The 27,885-nt window shown below is 36.2% G+C and overlaps 1 protein-coding gene across 1 annotated transcript in view; it reads left to right on the forward strand.

Moving 5' to 3' along the window:
• The window catches only part of LOC138707745 (uncharacterized), a 559,377-nt gene that overhangs the window by 206,210 nt on the left and 325,282 nt on the right, over window positions 1–27,885 (forward strand). The window contains exons 9-12 of the mRNA XM_069837610.1: window positions 22,798–22,953; window positions 23,080–23,157; window positions 23,502–23,657; window positions 23,785–23,862. Coding sequence (XP_069693711.1) covers window positions 22,798–22,953; window positions 23,080–23,157; window positions 23,502–23,657; window positions 23,785–23,862 — 468 coding nt within the window. The remainder of the gene's footprint in view (window positions 1–22,797; window positions 22,954–23,079; window positions 23,158–23,501; window positions 23,658–23,784; window positions 23,863–27,885) is intronic.

The raw sequence follows: 27,885 nt of genomic DNA on the forward strand, positions 1-27,885 counted from the left end.
TTCCACACAACTCGCGTGAGCTGACGAAATGCTAGAGGCCCACATCGAGTGCACACAATCTCTTTGTGACTTGGAATTGTGGTTTTCTGTTAACGTACACAGTGACATACACATTATACAAATCTAGTCATTCAGGTAAGCTCCCTGTAAAGCAAATTTGAATAATTTCAAGGGAAAAATTGTTCCGGGCCTGGGTATCGATCCTGCGACCTCTGGTTGAACAAACCAGCGCTATTAACAACTGAGCTACCCAGGAACTCAACCCGACACCGTCTCAACTTTTGAGACTAGATTTGTATAATGTATACGTCACTGTGTACGTTAACAGAAAACCACAATTCCAAGTCACACAAAGATTGTGTGCACTCGATTTGGGTCTCTGGCGTTTCGTCAGCCCACGCGAGTTGTGTGGATATAAAGGGAAAAGTTGAGACAGTGTCGGGTGGAATTTCCGGGCAGCTCAATTGGTAAGAGAACTGGTACGTTCAACCAGAGGGCACGGGATCGATACCCGGCCCCGGAACAATTTTTCCCTTGAAATTATTCAAATCTGCTTCACAGGGAGCTTTACCTGAAAGACTAGATTTGTGAAAATAACATTATTGTCTTGATTCAAAATTTTAAACAAGTATTCAAATTACATTAAAAAATAATGGGTTCAAAATGTACCCAGTTATTATACCTTGAATAAAAATTAGATCAATAAAACAAGTGTTAAACAGGAATGAGTACAACTTTCAGTCATTTTAGTTGTTACGAACGCCAAGTAGAATCTTGCAGAGTTATGATGATTGTAGATGGAGTAGTGACAGTATCATAAAAGTGCTGGGTAGACAACTTGAACAATACTCTGCCCTCGCTTTCTCCACAAAAAAAAAAAGAAAAAAAAAACCTGTTCCGTCATGATTGCGATAATATCCTTATCGAAAATAATAAAGACAGAAGATCAAACATCTCGACCATGGATCAAGTACGAAGCATATAATAATAATTTTTTTTTCTTTGTATTTATCAAAAGGGACCATGGGTTGAAATATGGACGGTTAAAGAGATGAGGAAGGGAGAATTCTTAAGCACCTTGGCTATTCGACCTGGGTTGTCCACAAGCAGTCATCAATTTTCACTTGCGGGAAATGGACATTATTACACCACTGGCAAGTGTAACAGAATAAAGAGACTCAGAAACACAGACTTTTTCCATTCACAGAATTATTTTCTAGCTTACGTTGTGGGAAGAAGACAAATACTTCACATTTGTAGAATATGAAAACCAACTATTCTGTATTGTAACATCGAATAAAGAAGCCACAGCCATCTATGATGAACTCTGTGGTGCCTCATGTGTTAGTGATCTGGAGGCCCAAGTGCTATTTCATTTATTTCGAAGCAGATTGGACGAGGGAACAGTAATATTATAATATTTTATTATCGTCTGTGTAAAAAATATATACATTATCAGAAGCGCTTTCTATAAAATTTCGAAACAAGCAACATTTAAAATTCAAATAGCTGAGTTGTACTCTATCATCACGCACCTTGAATGTCGAAAGTTTCTCTAGTGTTTTTTCTTTAATCAAGTTATTTTACGACGCCCTCTCAACTGCTGTATTCATCTAGCATGTGAGTGAGGTGAAGGTGATAATGTTAGCAAGATGAGTGCAGGGTCCAGCTCCGAAATTTAAGTAGCACTACCTCTTCATGTATTGAGGGAAAATCCCGGAATAACTCAATAAGGAAACTGTCCAAACAAGGATCTGACCCCAGGCCAAGATGTTTTACTATCAGACATGATAACCTTTACTCCACATCGGTGAACTTCTCCACTCTTACTTCTGAAGAAATATTTCACATGTATTCCATTGGCAGTTTTTGAGAAAAACTTTCAATTTACAAGAGGCATCAACAAAACCCTTATGATGCATATCCTGCTTACAGTTTACACAAACAAGCCATGTGATTATGTATTTCATTGTGAAGACCTTTGTTGGCTTGTTAGCTTGAATTTTTGGTTGTAGTTCTGTTTAATGAAATTAGAGTGTATTAGATTAAAATAAAATAGTGAATAAGCCCTAATTTAGTAATACTAATAAGTCTCCAACTGAAAATATATGGAGAATGAAAAAGCCATACAAGTCAAATTGTCAGCTTGTAGGCCACAGGTCGTCATACGTCCATTAAAATATGTGAACATCTTTTTTCGCGAAAATTTGTCCCGCTTTCCCGAATGAGGTCTTCAGAACATATTTTTGTTCCCCATATTAAAGTTAGGAAATGAAAAACAAAACTTGAAATACGAACTGTTATTCCATTATAAATATCAGTTTGCATCATTGTTAGTCACACAGGAATCTGTTACGTTAACAACATATGAAGTGACACTGAATGCATTAAATGTTCTTAAGCCAATTCATAATATGAATAAATCTGCGACCTACAAACATTAATGTCCATCAATTCTTTGATCAAATTATAATTCATTTAAAAAATATTCTCAATTACAAAGAAGATATGATTTCAAAGAAATATGTCGATGCTACGAGGTGGCACAGTGCTTCAATTTTTCACTTTCAGAAACATGAAATGCTGCACAAGCGATTTCACTTTTCTTACACATGCCGAAAACACTATTTAAAAGAACTTCATCCAAAATTTTAGAGCTATATTGCACTACGCTGATAACTCTGTGCAAATTTGATTTAAATGTAAGCACAAATTAAACGATATCTAATGCTACCTACCTAATGAATAGGGCTATGAACAGGGAGCAGTTAAAACTAGTGATGGTACTGAGTATAGCGGCAATGGGTGGAATGGGGTGACCTTCCCCAAGAACTTGACATAAGCAGCGTTACGGACTGTATGCTGTTTATGTCAAGTTGTAGGGGAAATTCAACTTATTCCATCCGCCGCAGCTATACTCGGTACCATCACTACCTTTAACTGATCCCTTTTCAAAGCCCTACTAATAACCAATGATGCATTCAATATTCACAAGGCTCCCAGTGAAAAAATTATGTGCTTAACAGTGTACTTTTGGGTTGAAAGTTCTACATTTTTAAATTCTTTCTGAATACCATGTTACTTTGTTGTCTTTACACATTTACCATAGAGAGGGGAAAGACTATGCGACTATATAAGTAATTGTAGATGTGTTTAAAGGTTTCAGTCATATCTTACTCTTGTCCTGACTGCCTACAAATTTGGGCAGCAAACGACAATATAATAATAAACAGAATTGCTTCGGGCTATACTGGCATTAATTTTTGCATTATGTTAACTGCAATATTAAAGAATAAAGATGTATATAGTTTCCAAATATATGTATGTTATATCTTATTCTGAAAATATTTATTCTTGAAATTTACTACATTTAGAACTCATTCTGCGAACCGAGACAAATTCAGCAAGCAGTTGCGTCGAACCAGCTGTAAGGTAAGGTTAGTTCAAGCTTTCGATATTCCTTGGAAGAAAGGGCATATTCTTAGACAATTGCCAATATATGCAAAGCATAGCAAAAGCATAATCTAACCTAACCTATCTTAATCTTACTTAACATAACAGTTCACACCTGTGGAGTAACGGTCAACACGTCTGGCCACGAAACCAGTTGGCCAGGTTTCGAATCCCGGTCGGGGCAAGTTACCTGATTGAGGTTTTTCCGGGATTTGCCCTCAACCCAATATGAGCAGATGCTGGGTAACTATCGGTGCTGGACCCCGGACTCATTTCACAGGCATTATCAACTTCATATCATTCATACGCTAAATAACCTGAGATGTTGATACAGCGTTGTAATATAACCCAATAAAAAAAAAAACTAACATAACATAACCTCTCACTGATTCGAACATAAGAGATTTTTCGTAATGTTCAATCGGTGTTGTGTTAGGTTAGATTAGAATTTTGGCATGTCTTTCAAGGAAAGGCACATTCCTTGACAATTGCGAGTATATGGAAGGCATAGTAAAACACTAAATTAACCTAAGCCAGCGGTTCCCAAAGTGTACTCCGCGGATCCCTAAGGGCTCAGGGGCTCCATCCGCGGAAGTTATGAAGATGCCAAAAATTGCTAATTCCATCTAGTCTCTAGTGTGGAAAATGGAAACTACTTCCATCAAGCGAAAAATACTTTCTGAGTAAGTAGTTTACGTTCTTCTTGCTACATGGAAGCATTAATATTAGATCTACTCATCACTGGAACTATCTCGATCTTTCTTGCTTGCCAAGTACTGAATGATTCTCGAAATTTATTTTATTTTTTATATACTGGGCAGGCAGCGTTTGTTATTCGTGGTACGTGGAATCTACAATCTATTGACTGTTACGTTACCTAAAAAAATATATATATACTGTATACATGCATGTTAATTTGATAGCAGATGTGTTAGCTAAACTTTCGTTGAACCGGAACTGTGGCTTACGACAGGCTCCCTAAGACCTAAGAGTCATTAGCCATCAACCAGTGCTCAGTCGAAGGGAGATAACAACAGCTATAACCTTACATCAAAGAAGATAGTGCGAATTCCTGGGAATTGAGTTCGGAATATGTTGAACATGATCCTGTCTCAGAGTCTACGGTGCCTATTGTAGAGGTATTGAAAGTACCAAACAAAAATATTGTGATTTATATTTAATGATAAAATACACGTTAGGTCAATAATACAGTGCTCATTGGTTTTATTAGATACATTAAAGGTGATTTACATTTGGACATGGGATTCACTGAGTTTGCTGATGAACGTCTACAGTGTGTGATATGTAACAAAGTTTTTCCCAATAGTTCTATGTTCCCTGCCAAGCTTAGACGGCATTTCTCAATTCAAAAATTCACAAATAAAACTGCAGACTACTTCGAAAGAAAAAGTGACGAACTCCATGCAGTTCAGACAAAATTGAGGAGCGTTTTTGCAAAAGTTGATAGATGCAGAAATTTTCGAAAATGAGTTATATATGGATATCGTATATTTTCTATCTCTGGAATCGATCTATGAACTCAGATTTAGCAAAACTTGATTCATACCGTGTGTAGAGACCACCAAACCTTCCAGGTTTTTTCAAAATTCGATAGATGCTCTCTCTTAGTTAAAGCAAAACTCTATAGATGCTCGAGTTCTTATTTGAAATATGTTGTTGTTTTCTAATGCCAGGCATTTGACAATAAAGTCAATTGACCTCTTGCACTCCAATATTTTTCAAAGATATTGTCATAGTTAGCCATTGACGCACAGATTTTGAGATGTTCTGAATCCATTTCTTGATTTGAGTTGCACAATGGACAGTTAGGAGACTGATATATTCCAATGCTATGCAGATGCTTGGCCAAACAGTCATGGCCTGTTGCCAATCTAAATGAAGCTACAGACGATTTGTGTGGTAAATCGGGAATCAACTGTGGCTTATGATGCAGAGAGTTCCATTTTTTCCCTTGAGATTGTATTATCAAATTTTGTTTGTTGAAGTCTAAGTATGTAGATTTAATAAATCTTTTCACAGAGGAATATGTAGATTTAGTAACAGGTCTGTAAGTAACAGTGCTGCCCTTCTTTGCTAAAGCATCTGCATTCTCGTTTCCCAGGATTCCACAATGGGATGGTATCCATTGGAATACAATTCTTTTATTGAGTGTTATTAGTTGAGAGAGCACTTTATTTATTTCTGCTATTTGGATGAAGGTGTGTGTCTAGAGACTATTGATAGAATAGCTGCTTTGGAGTATGACAATATAACTGCATTTTTAAATTTATTGATGTGGCAGAGAAGATTCCTGAGACTTTCACTTATTGCAGTGATTTCTCCATCAAAACTTGTTGTTCCATATCCAAGAGATCTATAAAGTGAGAAGAGACAGCACGTAACACCTGCACCTGCACCTTGTTCCCTGGAGATCAAGGATCCATCGGTGTATAAATGAAGCCAATTTTGTGGAGGGTACCTAATATTAATTGTCTCTAAAGACAATTGTTTCATTATTTCAGTGTTTACTTCTGATTTCAGTATTTCTTGTGTTAAATTTAGATTATACTCTATATTTAATAGTGTTAAAGGGTTTGGTTGAATTTGTAAGTTTTCTTTTAAATTCGGGACCTTGATTTTCTGTTTTAATTCTTGAACCATGGATATGAAACTTTTTTGAGTTTTTAATCTACGGAGAGGACTGTATGAATGCCAATTGTTTCCTGGTAATCTGATAAGTTTTTCATATTGAATCAGTGCTTTTTCTTCTATTATCATTTTGATGCTGTTAATATTAGTGAGGAATCTCATAGAATATATTGGAGTTGTTTTGATTCCACCAGTAATGAGTCTGTGAGCTTGGTTTTGAACACGTTCTATTTCGTTTATGAAATGTGAAGTAATTAAAATTTCTCCGCAGTACGTCAGCACTGGCTGTATAAACATTTTGTATGTGTTCAAAGTATTTCTAGAGCAGCCCCATTTCTTTCCTGCTAGTCTATTCAGAAGGGGGAATCTTTTACGAGCTTTTTCAGAAATGTATTTCAAATGGTTGTTCCATGTTAACTTACTGTCGAAAATAACTCCAAATATATTTGAAATATGTGCAGCGTTAAATAAAATAGTTTTCAGCGTACTATTTCAGACAATTTTATTTTATTAGAGTTGCCGGCAGAATTGGAATGCTATTTTTTGTCGCCTAGCGGTAAATCGCTGAGACGGAAGTTATTTGATCTCCCTCCCCAAACTAAAGCTTCACTGTTTAGGATTTCTCGCATAACTGTAAATTACTGAGGCGAAAACTATTTATCTATTTCTCCCACTCAACTTGACAGTTAAGTGGCGAATATGAAGTGAAATACTTTTCAAAACAGTATTCATTCACGAGTGACTTCAGACAAGCTTTAAGTAAGAGCATTTTCCAATGTTGTGATATTCTAGATAGTTTCTGTGTGTGAATAATGGATCCAGGAGATGAAATGATTATGATTCAAAAAGTAGTGGGTGGTAGGAAATCCAGACTAAAGAGTCCTCGTACACGGAAGCGTAGAACAAAGGAGCATGAACTGAATATAAAATGCTCTCATGGACTTGCAAACTCTTCCTCCAATCCAAAAATTAAAGGAAGTAAGCAGTGTAAAGTGGCAGATTTAACCTTTGATGACATTAGTGTATTTCACAATAAATTTAAGATTTTATGCAAAATAAATCAAGACAAATTAGTTATTAAGTTCATGATCATTACATCACCGAAGCTTAGGGTGGTGAATACCGAATCTTCGAAAAGAAAACAAAATGTGTCAATTAAATACAATATCAGGAAAACAGAAGGACAGATAATCCCAGTTTGTATGTCAAGTTTCCAAGGCATAACTAGTTTCTCAAAGGACCGATTGTCTCTTCTGGCAAAATAGATTCTACTCTACAGGACAGTCATCAAGGGAAAATAGAGGAGGAAATACTGCAGCTAAGAAGCATGAGAAACTTACAATAACAGTTAAAATGACAAAAAGATGTATAAATGCAGAGAGAGCCACTATACTGGAGGAAAATCTAGTAGGAGATATCTGCCTCCAGATCTCTCTATTAAAGAAATGTGGTCAAATTTCTGTGAAAAAAGAAAAAAACTTGGGACTACTTGAGACTTACTCACTCTCGAAGTATAAACATATATTTTACAGTTATTTCAACCTGTCATTTAAAACTCCCCATACTGATTCCTGCTCAACCTGCAAGATAAGCCTATTCCAAATAAAGGCAGAGAAAGACTTGGTAAAAAATGAACTAAGGACCCAATATAGACTACAAAAACTCCGTGCAGACAAGTTTTACAAAATTATGAAAGATGATACTCCAGAAGTAATAAAGACATGTTTCGACTTACAACAAAATCAACCTCTACCGAAATTATCGGTGGGCGAAGTGTTCTACGCAAGACAAGTATGACACTACAACCTCTGTGTTGTGATACATTCAAAAACACAACAAATTAAAGATATTTCATTCTATACTTGGTTGGAGACCCAGTCACCAAGGGGATGTAACTAAATCGCATCTGCATTGCTAGATTTTTATTTAATCTAGAATAAAATCTTCAACTAATGCCCTTTCCACCATTTATCTGTTTTCTTATTCTTGTGCTAGTCAGAACAAGAATAGCATTATCATGGCAACTCTCATGGCTTTTTTTTGGAGCAAAACAATATTTTTACTCGCATTCTTCTTTCTTTCCGATACGCCGTCATAGCTATATGGCTCCAGATCGTGTTTTTGGAAGAATAGAAAAAGACTATAGGAGATTGGAAGACATATTGACCCTAATGACTACCACAAGATGCTAGAAAATCATGGCTCAGTCAAGAATATCAAGAAGGACTGGAAAATCATGGACTTAAAATCGAGTGCTCAAAAGATGATAAGATTGACACTGTCATTTAAGAAGGCTCTGCAGCGAGTGATCACTTACAGTAAAACTTTGGGAAAAGTCGTTATATTTCTGTTACAGTGCAGAACACATATACAGCGTGCCCAGTGGCAGTGTGGTTTCTAAAACCAAGAATTAAAACATGCGGTAGTGTGTTAAACTCCCCTGCTCATCCAGAAGTCAACATGGTGTCAAAAGTAAAAAAGAATGACGTTAAGAAACTCATGCATTATTTCGAAGTAACAGGCGAGGCAAAGAACTTGTACACAACAGTTCTAGCAGATGTGTCCCATCAGACTTTTGTGATAAAATTGTAATTTTGTGTTGACACTAATAATTTTCTTCAATTTTATTGTGTTGTAATGAGATTCATATGAAGATAGACTGCATCTATCGACTTTTGCAAAAATTCTTATATTTTTCAAATCTATATTCATTGTCTCAGAACAAAGAATGCTTCCTGTGAAAATTGTTGTTCTAAAATAAATATTTGTATGTTTAAATTAAAAAAAGTAATTTCTGTAAAATCTTGATTTCGACATCTATCGACTTTTGCAAAAACACTCCTCATTTACTTCGTGTAAAAACAAACAACGAGAAAGCACTGAAAACGTCGTACTTGGTTAGTCATAACCAGACTCTTGATGGTAAACCTCACCCTTGCTGAAACTCTTATGAAAACACTATTAGTGAAGGTAGTGAAGTGCATGGTGGACGAGAAAACTGCAAACTTGATTTCCAGTGTGTCCTTATCAAATAACACTGCATAATCGAATCCAGAATCTATGAAAAGACGTAAAAAACATGATTGCCCGTATCAGCCAAATGAAATTTTCGTTACAACTTGACAAATTCACGGTCTTTGCCAGATTAGCTATGTTAATGATGTTTGTGCGGTATGAATTTTCAGGTTCTTTCATGAAATATTTTGTTCTGCAGCCATTGCCATCCTCTACAAGCGGTACTGAAATGTTTTCTTCTTCATTGAAAACTCGATACCGTGTGACAATTGCATTGATGTGTACACAGATGGCACGAAGGCCATGGTAGGTCCTGTTGCTGGCGCTGTTACAAGGATCAAGAAAGTTTTAAAAACTGAACAAGTAGTCACTGTGTACTACACCGACACGCCCGTTATTAAAGCAGGTACTAGACAACGCCGTTAAAATTATCAACTTTGTTAAGGTACAACCTTCGCAGTGTAGGCTACTTAAAATCCTGTGTGAAGATATGGGTAGTATATCCAAGTCATTGTTAGTAATATTACACACAGAAGTGCGATGGTTGCCGCGTGGTAAAACGGTTACCTAATTACATGAAATTCGAAAGGAAGTTTCTTCACTTTTGAATTACCAGAACAGTTTGCTAGCAGAATATTTGAATGTTCAGGAATGGTTGTACAAATTATGTTACTTGGCAGACATTTTTCAAAAATGAATTCAGCACATAAATACAAGGTAAACGGAAGGCTATATTCGATGCTGATGACGAAATTGTCGCACTGAAGAAAAGATAGCGTTCTACTTAGAAAGCGTCGACAATAAGGATCTTACGTTTATCATTGACTTCAAACTTTATAGAAGAAAATAACATAACAATGAATGTCTCACTCATAGCAATAATGAAAGAACACCTTGACAATTTGCTTCAAAATATGAATTCATACTTTCCAAGGGACACTCAGGAATCGATTCTAAAGAAATATGAGTGGATTGTAGATCCATTTCCAGTGATGTCAAAACCAACAGTCCTCACTGCTTCAGATATGAGGTTCTTATAGACATGGTTTCGAACAGCCACTGTCAGGCATAATTTAAAAGCAATCCATTTCCCGAATTTTGGGCTAAGTTAGGGGAAGATCTTTTGATATTAAGTTCAAAAGCTAAATTTCTCTCACTGCCTTTTGATACTGGGTACCTCAGTGAAACGACATTTTCGAGGTACACGGCTACAAAAAAAAAATATCGAACTTGTTTGGACACAGAAGACGATATTCGTCCTCAACTGACTTCTATGACACCGCACATCGACAAACTCTGTCGCAAGAAACAGGCACATTCTTCACATTAAATTCGGGTGTACACATAACATTGTAACATTTTTTAAATATCTTAACTACTTGTTAATATCATTTTGTAGATTTAAACAAATTATATCCAGTACTTTTTTACAATTGTTTCCTTTATTATATATATATATATATATATATGTTTACATTTTAGTTTTATCTGTCTACGTCCTATGAAGAATATGGAATGTAGACGGATAAAACTAAAGTGTAAACAATTCTCGGGGCTCCACGAGAAACTTTTGCCTCAAAAATGGCTCCGTGGCTGAAAAATTTTGGGAACCACTGACCTAACCTAATCTCTCAATGATTTGATTTTAAGAAACTAGCTTTTTATCTGTAAGTAAGTGGAACGCTCGGAAGTGAGGTGTATGTGGTGCCCCTCACTGCTGCCTACCACTCCTAACCGATCTCATCTCTGACTGCACTTCACAGCAAATTTCGATCATTATTTTGGGTGTGAGATTTGAGTCAGCACTCACTTCCTTTCCGTTACGATATCTGTGAGTAGTCTAGTATCCAAGAATGTCAATACATTTCTACTTTAACGTGGTAATGTTATAGTAAAAAAATTACAATAATTTTAAAAATAAAACCCATTCAGTAACAGATCACACGGTTTATTATTTTAAAATGTTTATTACTCTTACAGCTAGGAAAACAGACTGGAAATCTAATCAGTATATTCAAATATGAATGGCTTTACAATTATCACGCAGAAAAACTCAACCAAATACTAACATGCGAGAACTGATCAAAATAGTTTGGTTGCTTTCAAATGTAATTGCTATTCTGAAGCAAAAATGAATATGATTGAAATTATCTACTTTGTGTATCAAGTGTAAAAAATGTGCAAATAACATTATTGTCTTCAAACAAAATTAAAAAAAATGTATCCAAATAACCTTAGAAAATAATAGGTTCAAAATGTACCCAAACACTATAACTTGAATAAAAATTAGATCAGTGAAACAAGTGTTAAACACGAATGAGTACAACTTTCAGTCATTTCAGTTGTTATGAACACCATCTAGGATTTTGCAGAGTTATGACGATTGTAGGTTGAGTAGTGAAAGTATAACTGGGCTGGGTAAAAAGGGGTAGACATCTTGAAAAAATCTCTCCTCTGCCTTTATCCAAAAAAACTGTTCTGTCCAGATTCGGGTCATATCCTTATCGAAAACAATAAAGACAGAAGATCAAACATCTCGACCACCGATCAAGTAAAAAGCATATAATAATTTTTTTTTTCTTTTGTATTTATCAGAAGGAAACAGGGACTGAAATATGAACTGTTTAATAGCAAAGGCAGGGAGAATTCTTAAACACCTTAGCTATTCGACCTGGGTTGTCAACAAATATTCATCACTTTTCACTTGCGGGAAATGGACATTATTACACCACTGGCAAGTGTAACAGAGTAAAGACACTTAGAAACAAAAACTTGCTTCCATTCGCAGAATTTTTCTCTAGCTTACGTTGTGGGAAGAAGACAAATACTTCACATTTGTAGAAAATAAAAACCAACAATTATGCATCGTTACATTGAATAAAGAAGACAGCCATCTATGATGAACTCTGTGGTGCCTCATGTGTTAGTGATCTGGACGCCCATGTGTTATTTCATTTATTTCGAGCAGATGAGACGAGGGAACAGTAATAATATAATATTTTATTATTATCTGTGTAAAAAAAATATAAAGTATCAGAAACGCTTTCTATAAAATTTCAAAACAAGCAGCATTTAAAATTAAATGGCTGAGTTGTGCTCTATCATGCACCTTGTATGTCGAATGTTTCTCTAGTGTTTTTTCTTTAATCAAGTTATTTTACGACGCCCTCTCAACTGCTGTATTCATCTAGCATATGAGTGACATGAAGGTGATGATGTTAGCAAGATGAGTGCAGGGTCCAGCTCCGAAATTTAAGTAGCACTACCTCTTCATGTATTGAGGGAAAATCCCGGAATAACTCAATAAGGAAAACTGTCCAAACAAGGATCTGACCCCAGGCCAAGATGTTTTACTATCAGACATGATAACCATTACTCCACATCGGTGAACTTCTCCACTCTTACTTCTGAAGAAATATTTCACATGTATTCCATTGGCAGTTTTTGAGAAAAACTTTCAATTTACAAGAGGCATCAACAAAACCCTTATGATGCATATCCTGCTTACGGTTTACACAAACAAGCCATGTGATTATGTATTTCATTGTGAAGACCTTTGTTGTCTTGTTAGCTTGAATTTTTGGCTGTAGTTCTGTTTAATGAAATTAGAGTGTATTAGATTAAAATAAAATAGTGAATAAGCCCTAATTTAGTAATACTAATAAGTCTCAACCTGAAAATATATGTAGAATGTAAAAGCCACACAACTCGTATAATCAGCTTGTAGGCCATAGGTGGTCATACGTCCATTAAAATATGTGAACATCTTTTTTTGCGAAAATTTGTCCCTCTCTCCTGAATGATATCTTCGGAACATGTTTTTGTTCCCCATATTAAAGTTAGGAAATGAAAAACAAAACTTGAAATACTAACAGTTATTCCATTATAAATCCCAGTCGCCATCATTGTTGGTCACATAGGAATATGCTACATTAACACATTATGAAGCGACACTGAATGCTTTAAATGTTCTTAAGCCAATTCATAATATGAGCAATCTGTGACCTACAAACATTAATGAACCTCAACTCTTTGATCAGATTATAAACTATTTTTAAAATATTCTCCATTGCAAAGAAAATATGATTTCAAAGAAATATGTCGATGCTACGAGATGGCACAGTGCTTCAATTTTTCACTTTCAAAAAAATGAAATGCTGTAGAAGCGATTTCACTTTTCTTACACATGCTGAAAACTCTATTTAAAAGAACTTCATCGAAAGGTTTAAAGCTAAATTGCACTACGATGATCACTCTCTGCCAATTCGATTCAAATGTAAGCACAACTTAAATGATATCTAATGCTACCTATCTAATCACTAAAGCAATGAAAAGGGACCAGTTAAAGCTAGTGATGGTACCGAGTATAGCTATAGTGGTTGGAATTGTGTGACCGTCCCCAACAACTTGACATAAGGAGCATACAGTATGTACTGTCGCAGCTATACCCTGTACCATCACTACCTTTAACTGATACCTTTTCAAAGCCCTATATTAAGCACTGATGCATTCAATATTGACAAGGCTCCCAATGAAAAATTATGTGCTTAATAGTGTACTTTTGGGTTGAAAGTTTTATATTTTAAAATTCTTTCTGAATACCATGTTACATTGTTGTCTTTTACACTTTTAGCATAGAGAGGGGAGAGACTATGTGACTATATAAGTAATTGTAGATGTGTTTCAAGGTTTCAGATATATCTTACTCTTGTCCTGACTGCCTACAAATTTGGGCAGCAAATGACAACATAAAAGAATAAAGACGTATATAGCTTCCAAATATATGTATGTTATTTCTTATTCTGAAAATATTTATTCTTGAAACTTACAATATTAAAACTCATTCTACGAACCGAGACAAATTCAGGAAGCAGTTGCGTCGAACCAGCTGTATGACACAAATGGATACAGTCATTGAAGAAAGAAGCTTCCATTTCCCTCATAAGTCAGAAGTGAATTCAATAATTTTTCATATTGTGCTGGTGTACTTGAACTTAATATTCAATTTGGGTAGGTGTTCCTAACACTAGAACTATTGGAGACAGTACATGTCTACACTCTCATAAACATGTGGTTCCACTTTCCACTTGGAAATATTATAAAATAAAAATGGAAAGATATTTATTGCTAAGCGGGATGAAGTTACAGGAGAATGGAGAAAGTTACACACCACAGAACTGCACGCATTGTATTCTTCACCTGACATAATTAGGAACATTAAATCCAGACGCTTGAGATGGGCAGGGCATGTAGCACGTATGGGCGAATCCAGAAATGCATATAGAGTGTTAGTTGGGAGACAGGAGGGAAAAAGACCTTTAGGGAGGCCGAGACGTAGATGGGAGGATAATATTAAAATGGATTTGAGGGAGGTGGGGTATGATGATAGAGACTGGATTAATCTTGCACAGGATAGGGACTGCTGGCGGGCTTATGTGAGGGCGGCAATGAACCTTCGGGTTCCTTAAAAGCCATTTGTAAGTAAGTAAGTATTTACCCACATTATCTTATAACGCATTATTGCAGTCACAATATAGGGAGTGAAGAATGTCCTCCCATTTCTCCCCATCCTTTGCCAATGTAGCATTTCCTTCCTATACCCCCAGCTTCTACACCATTTTGCCATTATGCATCGGGACATCATGAATGCAAACATCACCATTAAAACGGAATACACAGTTTATATCATGGCATAAAAAGATTTCTTTCAACAGTAATCAGCATCACAGTACTGTCTCACTTTGGCCTAGATTAAGTGGCGCAACACATTTGCATCAGACGTCATGAAGTAAAACTTTTCAATTCAAACTCAGTACTCTGTTACATACTGGATTTTGAATACTAAACTCTCACAATGGGAAGGAAAAGGCTAATTCTGATTTCCCGGTCTCTGATCATGTCAAAAACTCTGAGATAACTGATATTTACAAATCGTCGTTGAACTTATTAAACAGCCTATGCGGCAGTGTACAACATACACATGAATCACATTTCTGTGCCATTCCTTAGAGATTCACAGGTTCGGTTATGTGAGGTTAGGTTAGGTAAGGTTAGTTCAGGCTTTTGATATGCCATGTAAGAAGGGTCATATTCTTATACAATTGCCAATATATGCAAAGCATAGCAAAAGCATAATCTAACTTAACCTAATGTAACCAGTCACTGATTCGAACATAAGAGATTTTTCGTAATGTTCAATCAGTGTTGGGTTAGGTTAGATTAGGATTTTGGAATTCCTTGACAATTGTGATGATATGGAAGGCATAGTAAAACTTTAAACTAACCTAACCTAACCTCTCATTGATTCGATGTTACGAAACTAGCTTTCTATCTGTAAGTGGAACACTCGGAAGTGAGGTGCATGTGGTGCCCCTCGCTGCTGCCTACCACTCCTAACCGATCTCACCTCTGACTGTACTTCACAGCAACTTTCGACCATTATTTTGGGTGCAAAATTTGTGTCCGCACTCAGTTCTTTTCCCTTACGATATCTGTGGCTCGTCTAGTATCCAAGAATGTCAATACATTTGTACTTTAACGTGGTAACACTATAGTAAAGAAAGTACAATAATTTAAAAATAAAACCCACTTAGTAACAGCTCACTCCGTTTATTACTTTAAAATTTGTATTACTCTTCCAGCTAGGAAAACTCATCCAAATACTAATATGCGAGAATTGATCATAATAGTTTGGGTGCTTTCAAATGAAATTGCGATTCTGAAGGAAAAATGAATATAATTGGAATTATCTACTTTGTGTGTCATGTGTAAAATGTGAAAATAACATAATTTCAAGGGAAAAATTGTTCCAGGGCCAGGTATCGATCCCGGGACATCTGGTTGAATGTACCAGCGCTCTTACCAACTGAGCTACCCGGGGAACTCCACCCGACACCGTCTCAACTTTTCCCTTTATTTCCACACAACTCGCGTGGGCTGAGGAAACACTAGAGGCCCACATCGAGGGCTCACAATCTCTGCATGACTTGGAATTGTGGTTTTCTGTTAACGTACACAGTGACATACACATTATACAAATCTACTCTTTCAGGTAAAGCTCCCTGTAGAGCAGATTTGAATAATTTCAAGGGAAAAAGTGTTCCGGGCCTGGGTATCGATCCTGGGACCTCTGGTTGAACATACCAGCGCTATTAACAACTGAGCTACCCAGGAACTCAACCCGACACCGTCTCAACTTTTGAGACTAGATTTGTATAATGTATACGTCACTGTGTACGTTAACAGAAAACCACAATTCCAAGTCACACAGAGATTGTGTGCACTCGATTTGGGTCTCTGGCGTTTCGTCAGCCCACGCGAGTTGTGTGGATATAAAGGGAAAAGTTGAGACAGTGTCGGGTGGAATTTCCGGGCAGCTCAATTGGTAAGAGAACTGGTACGTTCAACCAGAGGGCACGGGATCGATACCCGGCCCCGGAACAATTTTTCCCTTGAAATTATTCAAATCTGCTTCACAGGGAGCTTTACCTGAAAGACTAGATTTGTGAAAATAACATTATTGTCTTGATTCAAAATTTTAAACAAGTATTCAAATTACATTAAAAAATAATGGGTTCAAAATGTACCCAGTTATTATACCTTGAATAAAAATTAGATCAATAAAACAAGTGTTAAACACGAATGAGTACAACTTTCAGTCATTTTAGTTGTTATGAACGCCAAGTAGGATCTTGCAGAGTTATGATGATTGTAGATGGAGTAGTGACAGTATCATAAAAGTGCTGTGTAGACAACTTGAACAATACTCTGCCCTCGCTTTCTCCACAAAAAAAGAAAAAAAAACCTGTTCCGTCAAGATTGCGATAATATCCTTATCGAAAATAATAAAGACAGAAGATCAAACATCTCAACCACTGATCAAGTACAAAGCATATAATATATATATATATATATATATATATATTTTTTGTATTTATCAGAAGGAAACAAGGACTAAAATATGAATTGTTTAATAGCAGAGGCAGGGAGAATTCTTAAACACCTTAGCTATTCGACCTGGGTTGTCAACAAATATTCATCACTTTTCACTTGCGGGAAATGGACATTATTACACCACTGGCAAGTGTAACAGAATAAAGACACTTAGAAACAAAAACTTGCTTCCATTCGCAGAATTTTTCTCTAGCTTACGTTGTGGGAAGAAGACAAATACTTCAGATTTGTAGAAAATAAAAACCAACTATTATGTATCGTTACATTGAATAAAGAAGGCAGCCATCTATGATGAACTCTGTGGTGCCTCATGTGTTAGTGATCTGGACGCCCATGTGTTATTTCATTTATTTCGAGCAGATGAGACGAGGGAACAGTAATAATATAATATTTTATTATCATCTGTGTAAAAAATATATACATTATCACAAGCGCTTTCTATAAAATTTCGAAACAGGCAGCATTTAAAATTCAAATGGCTGAATTGTGGTCTATCACGCACCTCGTATGTTGAATGTTTCTCTAGTGTTTTTTCTTTAATCAAGTTATTTTACAACACCCTCTCAACTGCTGTATTCATCTAGTATGTGAGTCACATGAAGGTGATAATATTAGCAAGATGAGTGCAGGGTCCAGCTCCGTAATTTTAGTAGCACTTCCTCTTCATGCGTTGAGGGAAAAACCCGGTATAACTCAATGGAGAAAACTTTCCAAACAAGCATTTGACCCCAGGGCAAGAAGTTTCACTATCAGACATGTTAACCGTTACTCCTCCACATCGGTGAACTTCTCCACTCTTATTTCTGAAGAAATATTTCACATGTATCCACTGGCAGATTTTCATAAAAGCTTTCAATTTACAAGAGGCATCAAGAAAACCCTTATGATGCACATCCTGCTTACAGTTTACACAATCCAAGCCATGTGGTTATGTGTTGCATTGTGAAGACCTTTGTTGGCTTGTTAGCTTGAACTTTTGGCTGTAGTTCTGTTTAGTGAAATCAATGTGTATTAGATTAAAATAAAATACTGAATAAGCCCTAATTTAGTAACACTAATAAGCCTCCAACTTAAAATACATGGAGAATGAGAAAGCCATACAACAAGAATTATCACCTTGTAGGCCACAGGTCGTCATATGTCCATTAAAATATGTGAACATCATTTTTCGCGAAAATTTGTCCCACTCTCCCGAATGAGGTCTTCGGAACATGTTTTTGTTCCCCATATTAAAGTTAGAAAAAAAAAAAAAAACTTAAAATACGATCTGTTATTCCATTATAAATATCAGTCTCCATTATTGTTAGTCACAGAGGAATCTGCTACGTTTACAACATATGAAGTGACACTGAATGCATTAAATGTTCTTAAGCCAATTCATAATATGAAGCAATCTGCGACCTACAAACATTAATGAACCTCAATTCAGATTATAACTTATTTAAAAAATATTCTCATTTGCAAACAAAATATGATTTCAAAAACTATTTTGATGCTACGAGGTGGCATAGTGCTTCATATTTCACTTTCAGAAACATGAAATGCTGTAGAAGCGATTTCACTTTTCTTACACCTGCCGAAAACACCATTTAAAAGAACTTCATCGAAAATTTTAAAGGTATATTGCACTACGCTGATCACTTTTTGCCAATTCGATTTAAATGTAAGCACAAATTAAATGATATCTAATGCTACCTACCTAATGACTAGGGCAAAGGAAAGGGAGCAGTTAAAGCTAGTGATGGTACCGAGTATAGCCGAAGCGGGTGTAATGGGGTGACCTTCCCCAACAACTTGAAGTAAGCAGAGGTAGTCTCTATGCTGCTTATGTCAAATTGTAGGGGAAATTCTGCCCATTCCACCAGCCACAGCTATACTCGGTACCATCACTACTTTTAACTGATCCCTTTTCAAAGGCCTACAAATAACCAATGATGCAGTCAATATTGGCAAGGCTCCCAATGAGAAAATTATGTGCTTAATAGTGTACTTTTGGGTTGAAAGTTCTACATTTTAAAATTCTTTCCGAATACCATGATACATTGTTGTCTTTACACTTTTAGCACAGAGAGGGGAGAGACTATGCAACTATATAAGTAATCGTAGATGTATTTCAAGGTTTCAGGCATATCTTACTCTTGTCCTGACTGCCTACAAATTTGGGCAGCAACTGACGATTTTACAATAAACACGATTGCTTCGTGCTATATTGGCATTAATATTTGCATTATGTTAACTGCAGTATTAAAGAATAAAGATGTATATAGTTTCCAAATACATGTATGTTTTTTCCTATTCTGTAAATATTTATTCTTGAAACTTACAACATTTAGAACTCATTCTATGGACCGAGACAAATTCAGCAAGCAGTTGCCTCGAACCAGCTGTATGACACAATTGGATACAGTCACTGAAGAAAAAAGTTCCCATTTCCTTCTTAAGTCATAAGTGAATTCAATAATTTTTCATGTTGTGCTGGTGTACCCCAACTTAATATTCAATCTGGGTAGCTGTCTCCAACACTAAGAACCAATGCATACAAGTCTACATACTCATAAACGTGTGGTTCCTCTTTCCACTTGCAAATATTACAATATAAAAATGGAAATATATTTATCCACATTTTCTTATGACGCGTTATTGCAGTTACAATATACTGAGTGAAGAATGTCCTTCCATTTCTTCCCATCCTTGTGTCACTGTAACATTTCCTTCCTATACCCCCAGCTTCTACACCATTTTGCCATTATGCATCGGGACATCATGAATGAAAACATCACCATTAAAACGGAAAACACAGTTGATATTATGACATAAAAAGATTTCTTTCAACAGTAATCAGCATTGCAGTACTGTCTCACTTTGGCCTTGATTAAGTGGCGCAATGCACCTGCATCAGACGTCATGAAAGGAAAACTTTTCAATTCAAACTCAGTACTGTACTCTGTTACATACTGGATTTTGAATATTAAACTGTCACAATGGGAAGGAAAAGGCTAATTATGGTTTCCCGGTCTCTGATCATGTCAAAAACCCTGAGATAACGTATATTTACAAATTGTAGTTGAACTTATTATACATCCTATGCGGCAGTGTACAACATACACATGAATCACATTTCCGTGCCATTCCTTAGAGACTGACAGGTTCGGTTATATTAAGTTAGGTTAGGTAAGGTTAGTTCAGGCTTTTGATATGACTTATTCTTAGACAATTGCCAATATGTTTAAAGCATAGCAAAAGCATAATCTAACGTAACCTAACTTAATCTTACCTAATATAACCACTCACTGATTCGAACATAAGAGATTTTTCGTAATGTTCAATCAGAGTTGGGTTAGTTTAGATTAGGATTTTCGCATGCCTTGCAAGGAAGGGCACATTCCTTCACAATTGTGATTATATGGAAAGCATAGTAAAACCTTAAACTAACCTAACCTACCCTCTAATTGATTCAATGTTACGAAACTAGCTTTTTATCTGTAAGTAAGTGGAATGCTCGGAAGTGAGGTGTATGTGGTGCCCCTCACTGCTGCCTACCACTCCTAAATAATCTCATCTCTGACTGCACTTCGCAGCAACTTTCGACCATCATTTTGGGCGTGAAATTGTAGTCCACACTCAGTTCTTTTTTCCTTACGATATCTGTGAGCCGTCTAGTCTCCAAGACTGTCAATACATTTGTACTATAATGTGGTAACGCTATAGTAAAGAAATTGTAATAATTTAAAAATCAAACCCACTTAGTAACAGCCCACTACTTTTATTATTTTAAAATCTCTGTTACTCTTCCAGCTAGGAAAACAGACTGGAAAAATAATCAGTGTATTCAAATATGAATAGCTTTGCAAGGATCACGAAGAAAAACTCATCCAAATACTAATATGCGAGAATTGATCAAAATAATTTGGTTGCTTTCAAATGAAATTGCGATTCTGAGGTAAAAATGAATATGATTGAAATTATCTACTTTGTGTGTGAAGTGGAAAAAATGTGCAAATAACATTATTGTCTTCAAACAAAATTAAGAAGAAAAAAAAAAAAAAAAAAAAAGATATTCAAATTACCTTAGAAAATAATAGGATCAAAATGTACCCAGTCTCTATAACTTGAATAAAAATTAGATTAGTAAAACAAGTGTTAAACACGAATGAATACAACTTTCAGTCATTATAGTTGTTATGAACGACATCTAGGATTTTGCAGAGTTATAATGATTGTAGGTAGTGTAGTGACAGCAAAAACCTGTTGCGTCCAGATTGGGATCATATCCTTATCAAAAACAATAAAGACAGAAGATCAAACATCTCGACCATGGATCAAGTACGAAGCATATAATCATGGATAAATATATAATAGGATGCGAAATTGCAGTCAGCACGATCTAGATGCGGTATTCTGAAATAAGGTGATCAGTGCCTGACGTCGTAGGTGGTAAATCATAGAACTACGTGAGAACCAGCGTTCTCCACTTTCCAATACGAAGTAGTCAGAACATTGGCCGATGACCAGCCAACAGCGTTATGAAGGCAAGATGGATGCCAGAAAAATGCAAAAGATTCGAGGAAGATGCTCAGCGCCTGGATGCAAGACTGTTAATACTGTGGGAGGGAAGCATTTTTTCTATTTTCCTCAGGAACCTATGAGGTAAGCTTTAGTATTATTATTGTGTCCTGTATAGCCTAAACCTTACACTCGAAAACAATGTACTTTTTGGTGAAGTAGGTTAGACGAGCTGTGCATTGCTTTCTGCTAATTTATTTAGGATTATAGTAGGAGTATAAATTTAGATGGTTCCGAAATTCAGTCAAACTGTAATGAAATGTGAAATATTGACGAAAAAGAGCAAGAAGGCTGAAAATGAAACCTCGTAAACCTGAATTGTAGCATTAGGCCACATGGCTGCAAACTAAAACCAAGTGGTTTTCAGTATAAACATCTCACAGTTATGGAAAATAAAATTATGCCTTCTTTGATATAGTTAGCCATTCTGGAGAAATTCTCAATCATGTGTAATAATAATAATAATAATAATAATAATAATAATAATAATAATAATAATAATAATAATAATAATAATAATAATAATAATAATAATAATAAGCTTAGGCCTAATATTTAATTTAGTTTGTACCCAATATCTGTTGCTGCTACCAGTTTTGCTATGGTCACTCACCACCTAGTGATGCGCATTAGTCATCTCTTAAAATAACACAAATGCAGCAGATAAATTATTATTTTTTTCCCCAATTTTTGCATGATTTCTATTCAATATTTCTTCTACTTTATCTCATTAGTAATTGTAATCCATTGCTTTAGGTGTTGGAAGTGGCTCCGATTTTGTGGGCTAGAGGACCGGTATCGAGTTGCCGCAGATGCCACACACAGGTTGAAAATCTGAATGGACCACTTCATTGAGTCTGACTATTATAGCTCTTCACAAAAAGTGATACTTAAGCAAACTGCAGTGCCCAATGTTCATGCTAATGGATTAGTGGTGCCATCAAACCCTAAAATCCGGAGCCCACCATCTAGCCCAGTTATGCCTCAAGCGACCTTATCACCGGGGTCTACCCCAACTTTCAGGCATCACAAGACTTTGCGGACGTATGCTAGGAGGGCGAAGATTGATTCTGCAGCTGCTGAAGGTAATTAGTACACTAGCAATGTTTTTATGTCATTCATGTTTAAAATTTCCGATTTCATTACTCTTTTCTTTATTTTCAGGTACGCGTAGTCTCATAGGTTTACAAGCTGCAACTGAGCAGGCTGCAGGCTTGGCATCTATGCCTCAAACAATTCCTGCACCTATGAGTACTCCAGCTTCAAAGATTACTGCTTCGATGGCATATGCCGGGATGAATAAAGATGCATGCCAACAAGGTAATTCTTCCACTTAGTCAAGTTTATGGATTTCAAGGAATGCCTTAGTTTCTCATCAGCTGTTCTTACATTACATGTTTCAAAATACATAATTAATTATGTTTCGCTTTTTTGTTATTATTACAGGGAACAGTATGATTGGTGAACAGCTGAGGGGCTATCAGCAAACATCGCTCCTATTCAATGTGGTTCCCACAGCTGAAGGTAAGCGATACTGTCTTGTGAGCCTGGTAACATGCTAGTAATCATTTAAGTAAATTGCCCCCTGCCATAGTCTGCAGTTTTCATACTTCATTCTTTTACAGCAGCAAATAATAACAAATCCTCTTAACTACAGGGCAGGGTGTTTATTTTGTTATATATTACAACTGATATCCTAACAAGTCTCCCTGGCACGATGTACACCATTATTCCCTATTACTGACTTACCAACACCTCTGCTGATGATCCCTTTCTGTTTGTATCAGTTGTCTTCTATGGCCCAACGATGTATTCATGTCATTCATGTTTAAAATTTCCGATTTCATTACTCTTTTCTTTATTTTCAGGTACGCGTAGTCTCATAAGTTTACAAGCTGCAACTGAGCAGGCTGCAGGCTTGGCAGCTATGCCTCAAACAATTCCTGCTCCTATGAGTACTCCAGCTTCAAAGATTACTGCTTCGACGGCATATGCCGGGATGAATAAAGATGCATGCCAACAAGGTAATTATTCCATTTAGTCAAGTTTATGGATTTCAAGGAATGCCTTAGTTCCTCATCAGCTGTTCTTATATTACATGTTTCAAAATACATAATTAATTATGTTTCGTTTTTTTTGTGATTATTACAGGGAACAGTATGATTGGTGAACAGCTGAGGGGCTATCAGCAACCATCGCTCCTATTCAATGTGATTCCCACAGCTGAAGGTAAGCGATACTGTCTTGTGAGCCTGGTAACATGCTAGTAATCATTTAAGTTAATTGCCCCCCGCCATATGTCTGCAGTTTTCATACTTCATTCGTAAAGTAGCGAATAATAACAAATCCTCTTAACTACAGGGCAGGGTGTTTATCTTGTTATATATCGATCGTCCAGTTCAAAAGTGCGACAACTCAAAAATTGCCATTTTTTAGTTATTTATACTACTGAAAGCCCCTTTCGGAGCTCTTTCCGATTCAATATTGAGATAAGTCATATTTACAACCAAAAAGAATAAAAACGAAATAAACTGCTTTAGAAGTAATTATAACTATGGACTTTATTAATCCATTATTACTACATTTCGAAATCTATTAATAATGAACTGGAAGATCGTGATATACTCGTCCTGAATACTGACTCATTTCTAATTGTCGTGGTTATGAACCAGAAATCTGTCCCTTTTTAGGGGATTTATTTGAAACTTTCAACTGAAGATATCTCAAAACTTGTTTTTTTGAGTTGTCGCACTTTTGAACCAGACGATCGATATTGCAGCTGATATCCTGACAAGTCTCCCTGGCACGAAGTACACCATCATTCCCTCTTACTGACTCCTCTTTAATATCCCAACACCTCTGCTGATTATCCCTTTCTGTTAGTGTCAGTTGTCCTCTATGGCCCAGCCTATTAGCAAAAAAATATTTTATATTACATTACAACGAACAATTCAGATTAACACAATCAAATTTGTTGCAGCATTAAACTTTTGGATTGTTACTATTACTTAACATTTATATGAGTTATAATTTACACAGTTAAGAGCAGTTTGAAATGAATGGAGCACAAAGTCTGTTCAATTCTTGCTTCAATTTAATTTATCATTTATTTCCTTAGATACTGACATGAATACATCCATGATGGAACAGTTTCCTTCAGCTTCAGCTACACCTCCTTCCAAACTTGGTAAATATTGATCACATTTTGATGTATTGTCAATTTTGTAGTATGTTATATAGCCTATCCATAGCTTGCATGCCTTTTGTTAGGCCTACTTTAACTTAACAAGGCTAAAGGTGTTGTCACATTTCATTTTTTATTTAAAATAGTTCCCAGCAATTAGATTAATCTGAAGTTAATTTCGTAATCTTTAGGTCCTGGTGTTGCAAAACGAAAACTTTTCTCCAGTCCTCACTTCTCATCTTCACCCAGGAGCAACAAACTAAAAATGGCAGCTCTGAAAGCAAAGGTGAAGAGACTGGAGAAAAAATTGCAACAAGTCGAAGAAGACAGAATTTGGGATCAAGTTGGAAGGAGAAGGGAGCCAATGGCCACATCATCTCAACTGCCAACAATTGTTCAAAAGATATACGAGGCACAGGTGCAGATTGGAAAAATTCATAAACATGGATATAGATGGAGTGACGTCATGAAAGATTTTTCTTTGTCATTATTTTATCACAGTCCTAAAGGGTATAATTTTATGGAAAAACTTTTCCTATTGCCCAGTATCAAGACACTTCAAAGTTATCAGAACAAAATAGACATTCAGCCAGGTCTGATGCAGCCTGTTTTGACAACTCTTAAGCCACTTGCTGCAGGGCCTCTGTCTGACAGATCAGAGAATGTATGTTCACTGATCATTGATGAAATTGCCATATGTCAGCAGTTGCATTATGACTCTAAATCTGATATGATTAAGGGTTTTGCTGACGATGGAATAGCAAGATATCCCATGAAAATAGGTAACCATTGTTTGATGGCAATGGTTAAAGGGATTAAGAAGGGATGGAAACAGGTAATAGGTTATTGGATATCTGATGGTCCTATATCTGCTACATCTCTCTTGAACATTGTCAATTTGTGTGTTTGTGAACTTCACAAAATCGGGTTCCATATTAAGGTTTTAATATGTGATCAAGGTACAAATAATCAAAGTTTGGCATCTAAATTGGGGGTTTCAGCAGTAAGACCGTATTTTGAAGTCAATGGGAATAAAATTCATTTCATGTATGATCCACCACACCTTTTGAAGTCAATTAGGAACAACTTATTGCGATATGATTTGCATTACATGGAAAAACCATAGACTTACTAAATAACCGCTAGACCGCTCACTGGCACTAGTGTTATGCTCCCAAATTGAACAGCCGACGGGCGGCCATTTGCTTGGTTGAGATGAATAAGTACAGGTTTAGTTCGTCTGCTATTTTTAATTGCAGCAATGCACACAGATGTAAAGATAAAGAAGGAAGGAATGTTACATTTCACTGATTAGTTAATCTTTAATTTCTACAATATTTTAGGCCCGTATTATGTTACAGAAGACAAACTATTGTACTTATATGGCTGTTTGTGCTTCAGATTTCCTCTGAGTAAAGATTCCCTTAACCGAAAATGGATAGGTGCAATCTACAGAGAGAATTTCTACCCTACAATGAATCATTCAGTGTTTCAACTCATTTCGAAGATAGTTGTTACCTCTCAAATTACGTTATTACCGTATACATTGTTATTGTCCTTCATCCACTCCATATCCTTCCCTTTCTTCAAACAGCTGTTGTTTCAGTGCATACATGAATAATAAAATTATTCGCCGAATTCGAAGATACAGAATTAATAATAATAATAATAATAATAATAATAATAATAATAATAATAACAATAATCCGTGGCGCTACAGTCTGTGAAGGCCCCAGACCGACCAGCCGGCTGCTGGCCATACGCCCACATGCCGAAGCAGAGGTGGACGATCATCCAACCAGAATAGAGGTATCGTGTGGTTAGCACGATGATCCCCCCCCAGCCTTTACAGCTGCTTTCGCAACCGGATTTTGCTACCTATCCTAGCTCCCCAAGTGCATCACGATTCTGGATGGGCACTGGTCCCATACATTGGCCGAAATTTCATGACAAAATTTCTTCCCCATGAGGACTCGAACCAGCGCGCATTCCGTAATGCGAGTCCTAAGCAATATGCTTTAGACCACCACGCCACGGCGCGGGACGGTAGAAATAGATCCTGTTTAAAAAATATATATATAAACAAATTTCAGAGCCTAAAAGCTGAAACATATTCATTAATACTGCATGTACTAACCACTCATTAAGTAATGGCATAACACATTTCTAATTCATCTCCCAGAACAAGTATTAGGCCACATAGCCTGTTAGAGAAAGGAATTTTCACACCATCGTTCCTTTGGACAACTCAACAGAAACTGTATAAACTACAAAAAGTTAATTTTTTTATATCCCTGATTGAAAGTAACTCTTGTCTTAGTTACGGATTAATGAAACAGTTTTTTATACTACTTGCTACTTGCTACTTGCTACTACTACTACTACTACTACTACTACTACTACTACAAAAACATTTAGCTTTCGGATACGCAATACAACACGTATTCAAATAGCGGTTTCGAAATCCCGCGCGTTTTCTAACAAACAAATGGCGGCTTTCGGCTGCTTCAATTTGGGAACATATTTCTCAGTTCTCGGCTACAGCGTGGAAGGGGCTCGGGAAAACCCTGTATCTTGGTCACATATTAGAACTATCTATGATATGCATGATGATGTGTTAAAACTTAAGTTAGTTCCTAAACTGACAAAGGACCATGTTTTCCCTAAAATGTTTTCTCGTATGAAGGTTAAGCTGGCAACACAGGTGTTTTCCTATTTTGTACATACTGCAATTCATGCATATGTTGGAATGGGAAAGCTACCTATCAGTGCTCTTCATACTGCCGACTTCATTGAGATGATGGACAAGCTATTGGACACTTTCAACAACACGAAACTGAAAACAGATAAATTTAAATATAGATTTGCCATAACTCCTGACTCCGTTCACGTAGAATTTTTGAAAAAAAAAAAAAAAACTTTGAATGACACTCAGTCCTTGGAATTCGTGGGTTGCGAGCGTCAGCCAGCTTGTCTTGAAGGTTGGAGAATTAGTATTCAGAGCTTGCTGAATTTGTTCGATGAGCTTAGTTCTGAGTATAACATTCCTAAATTAAGGACTCGATTTC

This window comes from Periplaneta americana, chromosome 10 (assembly GCF_040183065.1).
Source record: "Periplaneta americana isolate PAMFEO1 chromosome 10, P.americana_PAMFEO1_priV1, whole genome shotgun sequence".
Classification (NCBI taxonomy): Eukaryota; Metazoa; Arthropoda; class Insecta; order Blattodea; family Blattidae; genus Periplaneta; species Periplaneta americana.